Consider the following 12,631-nt stretch of genomic DNA (forward strand, 5'->3'; position numbering starts at 1 on the left):
TTGGCATTTTGCAATGGATACTGAGATCAGTGGCCACACAAGAGGTGCACTGAGAATGCGGGATCACGAATTAACTGAGCTGCAGAGGAGTTCAATGCAAGATGAACGCGTGCACAACAGATCTATTAGCTGTAGTAGTTTAAAAAGCACAGTAGTGTAAATAAAGACGACTCTGCTGCTAGAAAGTCCCGTCACATGCAGGAACACAGTGTCAGGGTGATTTTGTTGAAACCCGAGTTAGCTTAAGGGAGGTTTGGATAAACATCATTAGTAGAACTCAGACAAATATAATTCATTTTGTGAGGAGATGGGGGGATTGTTTGGAAAGCCTCATCAAACCCAGTGATGCTTAAATCTCTGCAGTCAGATCCCCATCATCAACTTTTTCAGGTGCAGCTAAAAGTGAACATAAGAGCCAAAAACAGGTTTAAAATCTTTTCAAGTAGAAGAATCTCACTTGGTTGTCAGATATGGGGGTGCTGGTACATGAGGGATTAATGCTAAATTGAGAAAGCACTCAGTCTCCCGTTGTAAGTGTTGGAGGCGCTACCGAGGTCAAATGAGGAATCTAAGGCAGGGGAATGTAAGTGATGTTGGATGCTGCAGAGACTAACAATGTTGATTGTTGTTGTGTGATTCAGGTGCAGGAGGCGGTTCATGGGGTGACTCTAGAGGAGTGCCAAGCCGCCCTCCAGAACCACAACTGGAATGTGCAGAAAGCTGTGCATTATCTAAAGGTGAGAGCATTTATTAGCCCACTATGAAAAGGCTTGATGGACTGAAGAGTTATTGAATACCGCACGTTCCCGATATCTGTTGTCCATACTGTGATTCTGTAACGTCTTCTGTTGTTTTGATTGAGAGATCCCTAGTGGCAGAAATTGCATAGTGTGACTTTCAATTAAAACGTTCCTTATTTTATGTTCAGCCCCTTGGATCTTTCTGGTCTTTGCACACATTTAATTATTTATCTTTCCCCCATTTTCGTAATTGCGTCATCATATGATAATAAGATGGCCGTGTCCTTGGATGTCCAGGGCGGTGATTGGTTCAGAGTGTGTGTAATATCAGTTGGACAGTCGAGATGGCTCTAGTTTGCTTAGCTGAAAACACAGATATTTTAACACAGTATGTTAATACTGATCATAGAAGTACACAAACCAGTGCACGCAATGTTAATCATCTATATACTGCACTGCATGCTGTTAAAATAGCTAAGGTATTTTAGCTGGTAAGCTAAGTTTACAGACACTGCGCTCCCAATATTAAAATGTTAAATGAAGTTTGGATTTACTTTATGAATTGATTAGAGGTAAAAGAAAACAATAATAAAATATTTATTTACATTACCAACTGGTTTAGAGGAGAAGAAACAATCTTTATATTCCTTATTCTCAAGTTATTTAAATGATTTAACCAATGTATTATTTAGAGATGAACTCAGTAATATTGTTGACATCTAATTCCTTTTTACTGCCTTTATTTGTTTTTTACTGCATAGAATCAAGGTACCGTATCAACAAACCAGTTCACAAGCAACATTCCAGACATAAAATAATAGTTAGATACAAAGCCAGGGGCAAATAAAAATGGTATTGTTCTCTAAGAAGAAAGGCAGAGTGAGTTGGTAAAACAAAACTTTCAGAAAAGTAGGAGTTCATGGTTCTAGTCCATCAAAATAAAGACTCTACGAAGGGCACGCTTATGTTGCAGGGATGCAATTACTAAAGGAGAACCTCAGTGGTCCTCAGGAGTAAACACTGCTGTGGCGCTTAGGGGTCCTCAGAGATCCAGCTCGGCGCCTCTCAGGTCAGCCTCGAGTCCTTTACTGTAATGACCTGTTTTTACACAGGACATAACTGTAAACACATAGTCGTTTCAAGTTGCTGAATGTCATTTTTACTTTATAGCTTCATATTACATGATAAGAGCTGATCGTAGATATAAAAAAGCTTATAGATGCTCTGATGTGTCTGCAGCACCCTGTTCACTGCTGTCGATGGGGACACTGTGACAGGATGGAGGATGTGTTTCAATGGCGGTGGGCCAAAGGGAGCACTTGGCTGCTCCTTAATAGTGGCTCCAGCATTTAGACGATAAAGAAAAATGCAATCCAAACAACTCAGATTCAATTGGAGCAACAGAAGTATGTTTGCGCCAAGACACTGAACTGCATTAAGGCTGGAATCATGTCACAGCATGCTTACTGGTACTGCAGACACACTCACCTGAAGGAGTGGAAAAGATGGTTTCATCTTCTGCAGTTCTCTCCTATAGACTAATCCACCATCTGATTTGTGTTTACTTCATCTTGCGTCGCCATCATTAGTGCGGTGTTCACTCTGTCTGCTGCTGCTTGCCGATAGCGACATCAGCATAGGTAGTTGGACTGAAGATGTTAGACAATTGAACACACTACACAACTTTATGTCTTGTAATTTAAAGTCTTGCTGTCCTGGTGTTTTGCACACCACACGACTGTTCAGGAGTCACACACCACGCTGACATGAGATCTGTCACAGGAATGACGTGGTTCAAGCAGTCTGCGTTGTTTGTGCGCTGAAAAAACAAAGAACAAAGAGAAAGTGTGTGTGTGTGAGAATGGATTAGGAGGACGACGGAAAGCAAAGATGATACAGTTCCAAATACTGAACAGTTTGTGTGTATATATTCTTATAGAAACGATCTGCTATCATTGTGCCCGCTTCATAAAAATAGATGCATTAGAAGACTCGGTTCGGAGAGCTACTGTGAAAGACAACAGAGGAGGGAGGGAGGAGTGTCTGCCGTTATTGGCTGTAGCTCGTTTCTGGCCCGTCTGCGACTCAACCAGATATTTATCACGCTAGATATTCAGCCGATGTCAGATCAATGCCGGCGAGCTGTCCTCGAGCTCCTGGATCAGGTCTTTGCACAGTTCACAAATACTGATGGTCCTCCTTCTGATCCAGGGCTTTTTCTGGGTGATCTCCAAAAACTGTCTGCAATGGCAAGATCACAACTAAAATCCTGTAGTGGGAACTTGGCATAAGGTACCTCATGTGGGTGGCTGCTTTTAACATTATTCAGATTTTACATGTTAGACATTTGTTACGACAGTAGCCAGAACAGAAAACTATAGAAAAAAAGTGGCTATCCATCACAATCTCATGTGATTTTTTTTCTTCTCAAGATTATTTCGTTAATCGCCTGATGGTGAACAACAAAACGCCTACAAAAGTCATACAGCTCATTCACAGAGGGTCAACATCACAGTAATAATACTAACTAATCAATAATAATCATAATATTCTTGATCCACATCTTGTGAAGTTGAACAAGAGACAGTATTTCCCTGGATTCCTGTTTAGAGTAGCTGACCCTGTGACTCTGCTATACAGTAATATCCCATCTCATCTGCTCTCTTTGTACTTTCTTCGTATGATTGTTCTCATCTCTGTTTTTCTGCCCTTGTGCAGGTGGAGCAGCTGTTCTGTTTGGGTCTGAGGAGCAGGTCAGAGTGTCTTAAGCTGCTGGAGATGTGTGACTGGAACCTGGAGGTGGCCAGCACTCAGATGTTAGATAACTATGGATCCACAACCAGGCTGAGGTATTGTATTCTCTGCAGTAGGTGTGTTTCCTCAGCTGCAGGTCATGAATTCCCCATATAGAATATATGCATTTGAATGGACTGTACTCTCATATGACTATGCACCCATCCATACCAGCTTCTTTAATACTTCAGTGTTGTCAGCAGCCAGAGCCTCTACATTTAAACATTTATTCAGTCTTGCATGTGTGGCACTTTGTGACAGTCCTGCTCATGGTGAAAATATTTGGACATAGTTTCAAGAACTTGAGTTCAAGTCACTTATGACCTGGCTCCACACGCTCACACGAGGTCACATCTGTCTTTTGAAAACATTAAAATCTGCTTCCTCGCTGGGTTTAACTGCTGGAGGTTTTCACTCTTCTAAATATGAATAAATGTGAGTTAGCTGGAAAAGTCATGAGCAGACTTATACAGCAGGGAAACAGGCAGCGGTATGATGCAATCAGAATGTCAGTGAGGCTAAGAATCCTATTTAACTGTTAGACTGAGAAAGTTTTATGCTTTGTTGGTCTTTCTATAGAGAAATGTATATATTATGATAATGGATTTCAAAGCTTGAACGATTTCATGTGCATATCATCTTAAAGTCTCAAAAGTGGAAGTCTCTCTTGCGAGATAATGTAAATATCATTCAAGTTATTTTAGGAGGATTCAGCATTTCATCTCATGATTCTCTCAATCTAATCTAAAGCCTTTCTCTATTTGCAGATGGTGACAGGAATCTCAAGCTGCCTAGCTCCGATTGGAAGTTCATCCTCAGTAAAAAACATCATCAGAGGCCCCGTTAACGCTTCAGACACGCCTCCAATCAGAAGACCGTTATTTGACTATGGAAGGATCAAGCACAATTTTATCTGAACTAGCGCAAAATACCAAACTCTATTACGGCTCCATTCATACTTAACGTGGACAAAGGAACTAAGCCTGAGGGCAAAAAGACAGACTTTGGGGCACAAAGATATGTGATTGCTGCACTTATTAAGAAATGTAGACCGCCATCTATCTTTTTCTTTTTTTTAAAAGCTGTTCAAAGAAAAAAATGACACTGTTCTTCAATTTCATTTGGTCAGCTGAAATGTTTCATCAATGGTAACAGAACCCCACAGTGTCACAGATCCGTCGTGCTACAACACTCAGTCAGATCCACTTACATGTGTCGTCACCGCCGCAGTTACACAGTGGACCAGCTGCACAAAGAAGGTTTAAAGCAGGGGTGCTCAAATGAATCTTAACAATAGGCCACAAGCCAAAACTGAACACCTATTATGTTGTGATGCAAAATGTTCCTCAGTGTCAGCTGTTCTCAGCTTATTAAAAACGATTATTTATTATAACGGATTCTAACTGTTTGAAGAGCATTTTGCCTCACATAAATAGATCAGTTAGATTTTAAACTTTTAAAAATGTTTCCTTCTTGTCAAACATCTGATGGGCCAAACTGAACCTTGTGGTGGGCTAACTTTGACCCCTAGGCCCCACTTTGCCCTCCTTCAGGGGGATAAGTTTACCTAAAAATTTTTATTTGGTCAAATTTGAAATCTTTTGGATGACTCATCCCCATGCTAATGTAAAGTTGGGTGACATTTCACTGTACACAAAACAGTTCTGGAGCTCCACAGCAAAACAGCAGTGTTGCAGCATTTTCCTAAACAACTGAAGTAGACAGGGACTTTGGGGATGGGGACGATTTAAAACTTAAAAAATTAAAAAAAATAAAATAATAATAAATAAATAATGAAATGACTCCATGTATCTGGATTGATCCATGTTTTCAAAAGCCCAGGGATCCCTTATTGATACCTTATTTACACCATTTTACAAGCTGAATTATTCACTGAAGTTGCTAAGCTGTGTTAGCTCGCAGTTTTTTAGGAGAATCCTGCAATGCTGTTTTGCTGTGCAGCGCCAGAGATGTTGAGTAGATAATAATTGGATGAACTTGTTATCTTGGTAACGGCACCAAAAAGTTTGAAAGTTAATCTGAAGCAGCCTGCTTTGAGTAAGACAGCTCCATATAAAGGGCCATTCTTTGACCCAAGCTCATTGTATTTTGTCAGAATATGCCAAGAACCTGTTCAGTTGGACTGAAAACTGGTCTCTCTTTGGGGGAATCTAAATAATTTAAGGTGTATGTGTAGACAGTCTAGTAAGCGTAAACGTCTCCTGAATTGGTGACGGCAGCGCCACGTAAAAACAATTGTCTTGATCAATTGAAAAAACATCAACCGTAAACATATTTTACCGCCACCACGCATAAGCACAGCAAAATCCAAGCAAATATTGAATTGGCTGTCCAGGCCTCATTGTGCAGGAAATAATTTGGCCTGTTTACAGTTGTGAAGTGGAGTGGAGATGTGATGATGCTGCTGAAAGGTTGTGGTGTCGAGGAGAAATGTGCCCAGAAAGTGCTGTTGCAAAAAAAAAACAATGCTCGTCTCCTCAATAATTTGTGTAATACAGAGGGACGCTAGTCAGCACTGACACAGTGCTGCAGTCTCTGCTCAGAGTTACTGGTTGAACTGTTCCAGTGTTGACTCCAGTCTCTACTGTCAATAGAAGATCAGAGAAGCCCAGGATTCTGTCTAATTTAAACTCAAAGGGTGTAGGTAGTATACTCTTCATATTGAGATGTTTGTGTATCTGTGAACAAAGTATTGATATATAATGTTAATATATTTAGAACACCATCTCAGAGACAAGAGAAGACTGTTATGTCCATAACTGGGCCAACAATTAGTTAATTTAAATGTGTCGCTCCCTGAGTTAATCACCGATGTACGTCTATTAGGACACGTGGCTCGGCAGCAAAGGGCCACCCACGCAGTGGAAACTTCCTTCACCCCTATAGTCTTTCCTTATTCCTTCCCTCTAAGCACTTTGCCCACACTGAACCCCCGTGCATCAGCTGAAAACTGCTGCCAGGCTGTTATTTTTCTGTACGCACCCAGACTACACTGCCAGCTTATAACAGCAACGTAGTGAAATTTGCCCCAAGGCGCACATCCTGTCCCATAATCATCACTTAAAACCACAACTGTGATATTTTGGTCAGCGTCTTTGGGGGCAATAATTTAAAACTGGGAGGACCTGTCAGCTCTGGGTGAACTCAGTCACTGCTGGATGGGACGATACATCTTGTGACCGGGCATTGACAGAGCGGAGCCCTCAGCAAGGAGCAGTTCAAGACTTGGTTAATGTAAGAACATTTGGGCCTGTCCGCCTTTTGTTCTCTTGACGCGTGGACTTTACTACAAAAAAAAAGGAAACAAAAGGCTTAAAAAGGCTTGTGTGTTCAACAAGATGTCAAAAACACTTTTTGTGTTGATCCCAGATGATCCCTTTGGTGCTTCTCTCTATAGAGAAAAAAAGATCCCTCTTTGCCAACTGGTACCCATCTATTTAAACTACAATATCAGTGTGTATGTCCACATGTAGACACAGACACCAGCCCCTCCATATGTCCACAAACAGCCCAGTGTGGCAGGTCTGAACACAATCTGTTTGTGCAGAAACTTCAAATGGCCTCTGAAAAAAGCTAATATACAACCACAACAAGCCTGCTATCAGCCCAGCCACATTAAGAGGCTTAAAATAAAATAAAACCTTTGGAATATATTTTAAAGGACTGATTTTTGGACGACAACCTCCAGTGAAACCTTTCCTCCAGTGTGCAATAAGGCTGCTGTAGAACCTGTGACCTCCCATCCTGTCCGTCTGTCAGTGCCATCCAGTCATGTTAAAAAAGAGCTTTCATATCTGTCCTGATGTATCCGAGTCACTGAATGCACAGGAAACAGTGTGAAATGTTTGGTGACTCACACTTCCTCCCCAGAGTAGGACGACGTTGTCCTTAAACACTGATCCTGAGTCAGTTGTGCCACTCCGGTGTGTCGTGATAAAGCTGATTGTTAACCGGTGCAGAAGCGCAGCTTGATGTGAGCGGTGCCTCCACAGTCTGTTTGTGTGTTGTTCGTCTTATACCAAGCTGCTGTAGTTGTATTGAAGGACTTAAGTGTGAACCTCGTGGTGTTATGATCAACCTAAAGCATCATTCTCCTGTTGTGGTGTTGAGACTCCGATGTTAAGAGAACTCTGTTCACTTCTGTTCAGTCTCCATTTCTTCAGACACCGTCTGCTATTTTAAGTCATTTTTATCATTTTTGCTGTTTCTCCTTCAATCCAACTCACCTTTTTCTTCCTCATTTATGTGTATTTGCTTCCCGGAATGTGTTTTAAATGCCTAATGTACAGTTGGTTTCCATTGTTTCTCTCCTCCTGGGTTGATGGAAATGTTCAAGAGAAGTTCATGCTGCCGAATTTATAAATGTATTTTTTATTAAAGAATTAATTATTTTTTACCTCTTCTGTTTGTTAATCTTTTTTCGGTCACTTCAATTATCTTTATCTTTGATGTAGACTAGAATTTGTTTTCACTAAATTAAGACATGTTCTACTCCCTGCTCCGATGAATATTATGATGCAGCTAATTATGACGAAGAAACATTAGCATTTACAAAGTATTTTAAAGTTTCATTAGAAATCTCTTTTTACATGATGCTCATCAGTTTTTGTCAGTTTTACTTGTCACCAAGTTTGGATTGTTCAAAGTGCTGAGACAGAACTTAAGTTAATGGATTGGTCACTCAACAGAAAATTATTCAACAATTCGACACTCGCATAATTTGTGAACTGATTTGACTCATTTATCACAGAACCACACCAAAGAATCTACGGACACGCTGGTGGGTCAAGCTTAGCATCGCATTGAGCTAAGAGCTAATGCAAGGACAAAGTTCAGCTACTGATGGTACGATGGGTCAAAGAGACAGTTCACTGAAAACATCAAGAATGCATATTTTCCCTCTTACTTGTACTGCTACTTATACGTCTAGAAAGTTTTGTTGCCAGTTGCAGAGTTTTGGAGATACGACACGTAGAGATGTCATTGCCATTTCTCAAAGATAGTGGGACTAGATGGCACTAAGTGTCACACTGTGTGCAGGGCTCCAAAAAAATACATTTGAAAAACTCAGCAGCAATGTCTCTTCACAGAAATCATGACTCCAACTACTCTAGGAACTATAGGAACTATTTTCTTTCTCCCAAAATACACCCACCAGTCGTATCGCCACACAGTAGGAAGCATTTGTCTACTCATGGATGAGAGGCTTCGTGATGGTGCGGGATGTAAAAGTCAATGACGTTCTCCGGGGTTAAGCTCTAACTTTGGCCAATTGCTGCATTCATCTGCTTCTGGGATGGACCCGGTAACCCTTCTAACTTCATTGTGTTGAATGTGGGAGTGACGTGGACGATGTTTTGCTTTTTATCACTCAGAGCGTTGACAGCTGTTTCTGTAATTGAGTGCCAACAAAGAACAAAAGATGGGATAGTCTCAGCCATTAAGTATATTTAACAAATATGCAACCTAATGATTACTTTTGTCTGCCATGTCAAGTTGCCATATGACGTCAGCTAGGCAACCGTTGCACCATCATTTTCTCAGAATTTCCAAGTTGTTACTGTGGTCCCCTCAGGAGGTACTCGAACAAGCGTTCATATTAATTTTCCCAGTCAGAAATGCGTTGTTCGGATTAGTCCAGCAGCACATGAATGCACTATAAGCGGTTGGTGATGGAGTGCAATCTAGTTCTATGATATTTGAGAGACGGGAGTTATTTCTGTGACCAGTGGGAGATTTGATGAGGGACGAGGTGGTACGCCGCTGTCTGGGTACGAACACAGATGCCATCTTAGACCTAAAATTCCATTCAAATTATTTCAGCTGATTACATTTTGACAGAGCGTTTCTCTTTGTGTACGCGAACGCAGCCAGGCTCTGTTGTGCAGTGGATTGTGTTCCACAGTGAGTGACTACATAAGTAAGCGAGCAGTTGTCAGGCTCTCCCACCAGCGGCCCTCGTGGCCTTGCCTTGTGTGTGATGTGACGGATCAATCTGAATCAATTAGGCTGTTTGTGTTTGTGATCATTGACGTTCTGACGATGTGAGAACTCGCTCCCTGTGAGAAAATAAAGCCCAGACCTTGCATGTGTCGACCGTATTGATCCCCGCAGCACACATATCAATTGACCTCATATTGTTATTTCATATCGGCTGCAGCAACAACAAGCGCTTTAATGGTTCATAGTTCATAAATTGTTCCAGACGTGTCAGGACCTAAGTAAGCATATCCAAAACTCATTTGTTTATCGATGATACGGCTGGAATCCTAATGATGAAAAATGTCTGTGAGTCAATACAACATAAAAACTTTAACAACGGACTGGAATTTGACAACAAGGCTGGCAAAGATGGCAAAGACGGACGAGCCGCTCGACCTTCAGTCACACAAACGCTTCCTTCGTCTTCGGGTAGTTAGTCCCAGGGCAAATTATTAATGCCTGTTGTTCCTGTTGGTTCGGGGTGTGGGTTCACAGGAATCCCCCGAGAAATGATTGTCGCTTTATTGTCACCAAAGTGAATAGGGTAAATAGAGAGGGAAGAGAGACGAGGCGCAAAGCAGGACGAGAGCTGCCAAGAAAGTTCTGAGGAGCAGATAAGAGCCTACCTCGTGCCGTCTGGGAAAGAAATCCTCCGGCATGTCTGTACGTTGCCACTGTTTGCTTTATAGAATTCGATTTCAGTATCTCTCCTTTGCTTTTTTCAGCTTTTCTTTCTTTAAATTTTTTATTTTTTTTTACTCAGTGCAAAGGTATATTTTTCCCCTAGACTGTCTTTTTCTACCTCGCCATCTCCTTTGTTGTTCAGAGACCTTAGCTCGGAGCAGAGCTTATAGCACAGGCACAAACCCCTTCAGTATGCGATGGAGCAGATGAAGACGGACTGATGACAGGGTGATGGCGGAGATGAGGCGAGACGGGAGAGATTTTGAAGAGGTCTGCGAGGAGAACAAGAACAAAAGAAATCACAAAAGAGAGGTAGGGATCGGTGACATAACTGAGAGGAAAATGGTGCCGTGCTACGAGACATGGATCGCCTTGAGCTCTCTCGCTCGTCTACATCTATGAGTACAATCGATAATAAATGTAATTTGGTAACAGTACATAATACAGCCAGTGACTTATACATGGGTACATACATATACATATAATATACGTACCAAGTTCTGCTGATGCTTATTCACATGGTGGAAATTTTCCTCCAACATCATGCTCAGATTGGGAAACTCCATTGCTGGGTAACATAATGCTGAAGTGTTCCAGGTTGCAAGCTGTATTAATGCCGGAGATCTGGCAAACTGTTGTCATTTGTCAACTGAAAAGATGACGGAAAGTGAAAATCTGGAGGCACATTTGGCCATATTTAAAGGTAAAACAATGTATTTCATAACTCAGCGGCTGATGTCAATGTTAAACAACCTCCTAGCGGGAGCGTACCTATGTTCCCCGGGTCCTCTGTTCCCCTTTTCATGTTTTAAGACTAATAAACCCTAACCTTAACCCTAACCCTTTGGGTGAACAGCGGGGAACATAGGACCCGGGAAACATAGGGATGATCCCCCTCCTAGCTAGCATTAGTGTTTGATTACATCCTGTTTGTTTCACTTCCAGGTTTAGGCAAATGTCACCAAGATATGTGTCGTTTGTTCGTTCGTTTTCTTTTCCGCTTTTTCCGTGAGGGTTGCGGGACGTTGCCGCTTTTTATCCCCCTGAGGGGTTGCGGGGCTTACTGGGGCCAAATCCAGTTCTACTCAAGGCCAGGATACACCCTGAATGAGTCGCCAGTTCATTGCAGGACCCTTACTGATGGCAGTGGCTGCCGATATGGTGTATCGGCACAAGATCCAGGCGAGCAATTACCGGAACCCAGTCCAATTGCATCTACAGACATCATGACGTGGCGACCTGTTTAGTTCAATATTCACCACAGTTTTAGCTCTGTTTTGGTCTCCACCACCTCTCCACTGAGAAATATCTGGATAATTAGCTGCCAGCTAGTTGCTAACGTTGTCTGCTGCTTGACGTTGGGCAGTAGACGTGTTTCGTTTTTGTGTGAATAAATCTTTTACACTGTGGCTGAACTGACTGTACCACTGAACCATCATCACTTAGCGAACCAGTAGCTTTTAGCCTTGGCACCCCTCACGCCCCAGCTTAGCCATGATAAACAGTGTAGGCTACTACTGTCCTCAAAATGTCTCAAACACAGCAAAAGCCACAGTTGAAATAGGCAAACGCTAAGCTAAATGGTGCTTTTATGAGGCTAGTTTCACATACCACTTTTCCACCAAAATTAGCAGGTCTCTACAGGTTTTTAAAACTCCCCCTTCAAGTTAGTCAGGCGCTAAACTGGAAGTTAGCCGGCTTGGTCGGCAATCCAGTTATTTTCATAGTCAGCACCTCAAGCTTTTTTTTGGCTTCAAAATACCACTGAGCAGCTTTAATAAGATGAACGGGGCTCCAACTCCATCACTGTGTACAGTGATAAAAAGTCCTTGGATAGACGCATCCCAAATTCCATCTTTATTTATGCACCACCACCGTATGTTGATATGTCATCACCTAGCGCATCGGAATGAAGCGTGTTCATTACGTTTAGATCAAAGCTGAGTTGAGGTGATAAAAACCCACATTCCCATTGAACACAAAAGCCAGATCTTAGCGGGTTTAAGTGGGATCTTTGACTAGTGGAAAAGGAGTAATAGAGAAGTGAACTGAGTAGAGTTAAAGTTACAACTCACCCGATGAGCAGTCACTTCAGCATTTTGTTCAGTGTCCCATGTAGTCGTGTTATTTTAGAATAATCTAACCTCACTTGCTCAACCTCACTGTTAGGTAACCCTTAACAAATGAACCCCCTCTTGATCCACTCAACTATTTATTACCTTATTTCCATGGTGTCCAAACCTCCTCCTTATAACCCGTAACATTAACTTACACTGAAATGGATCCCCGCCATAGCGCCTTAAAACATTACATGATGTAATCATATATGTATGCCGCCGAGCATGTCCTATCATTTGAGATAATGAGACATGAACGTGCGAGCATCCGCTGCGAACCCGGCCAAATATTGG

General features: G+C 41.9%; 1 protein-coding gene across 9 annotated transcripts in view; it reads left to right on the plus strand.

Moving 5' to 3' along the window:
* The window catches only part of tnk2b (tyrosine kinase, non-receptor, 2b), a 64,332-nt gene extending 56,382 nt beyond the window's left edge, over window positions 1–7,950 (plus strand). For all 9 annotated transcript variants that reach the window (XM_030402593.1, XM_030402598.1, XM_030402596.1 and 6 more), the window contains 3 exons: window positions 642–737; window positions 3,459–3,589; window positions 4,301–7,950. In XM_030402593.1, the coding sequence (XP_030258453.1) occupies window positions 642–737; window positions 3,459–3,589; window positions 4,301–4,307 (234 nt within the window). In that variant the 3' untranslated portion in view covers window positions 4,308–7,950. The remainder of the gene's footprint in view (window positions 1–641; window positions 738–3,458; window positions 3,590–4,300) is intronic.
* Window positions 7,951–12,631: the final 4,681 nt, after the last annotated feature.

This window comes from Sparus aurata, chromosome 21 (assembly GCF_900880675.1).
Source record: "Sparus aurata chromosome 21, fSpaAur1.1, whole genome shotgun sequence".
NCBI lineage: Eukaryota > Metazoa > Chordata > Actinopteri > Spariformes > Sparidae > Sparus > Sparus aurata.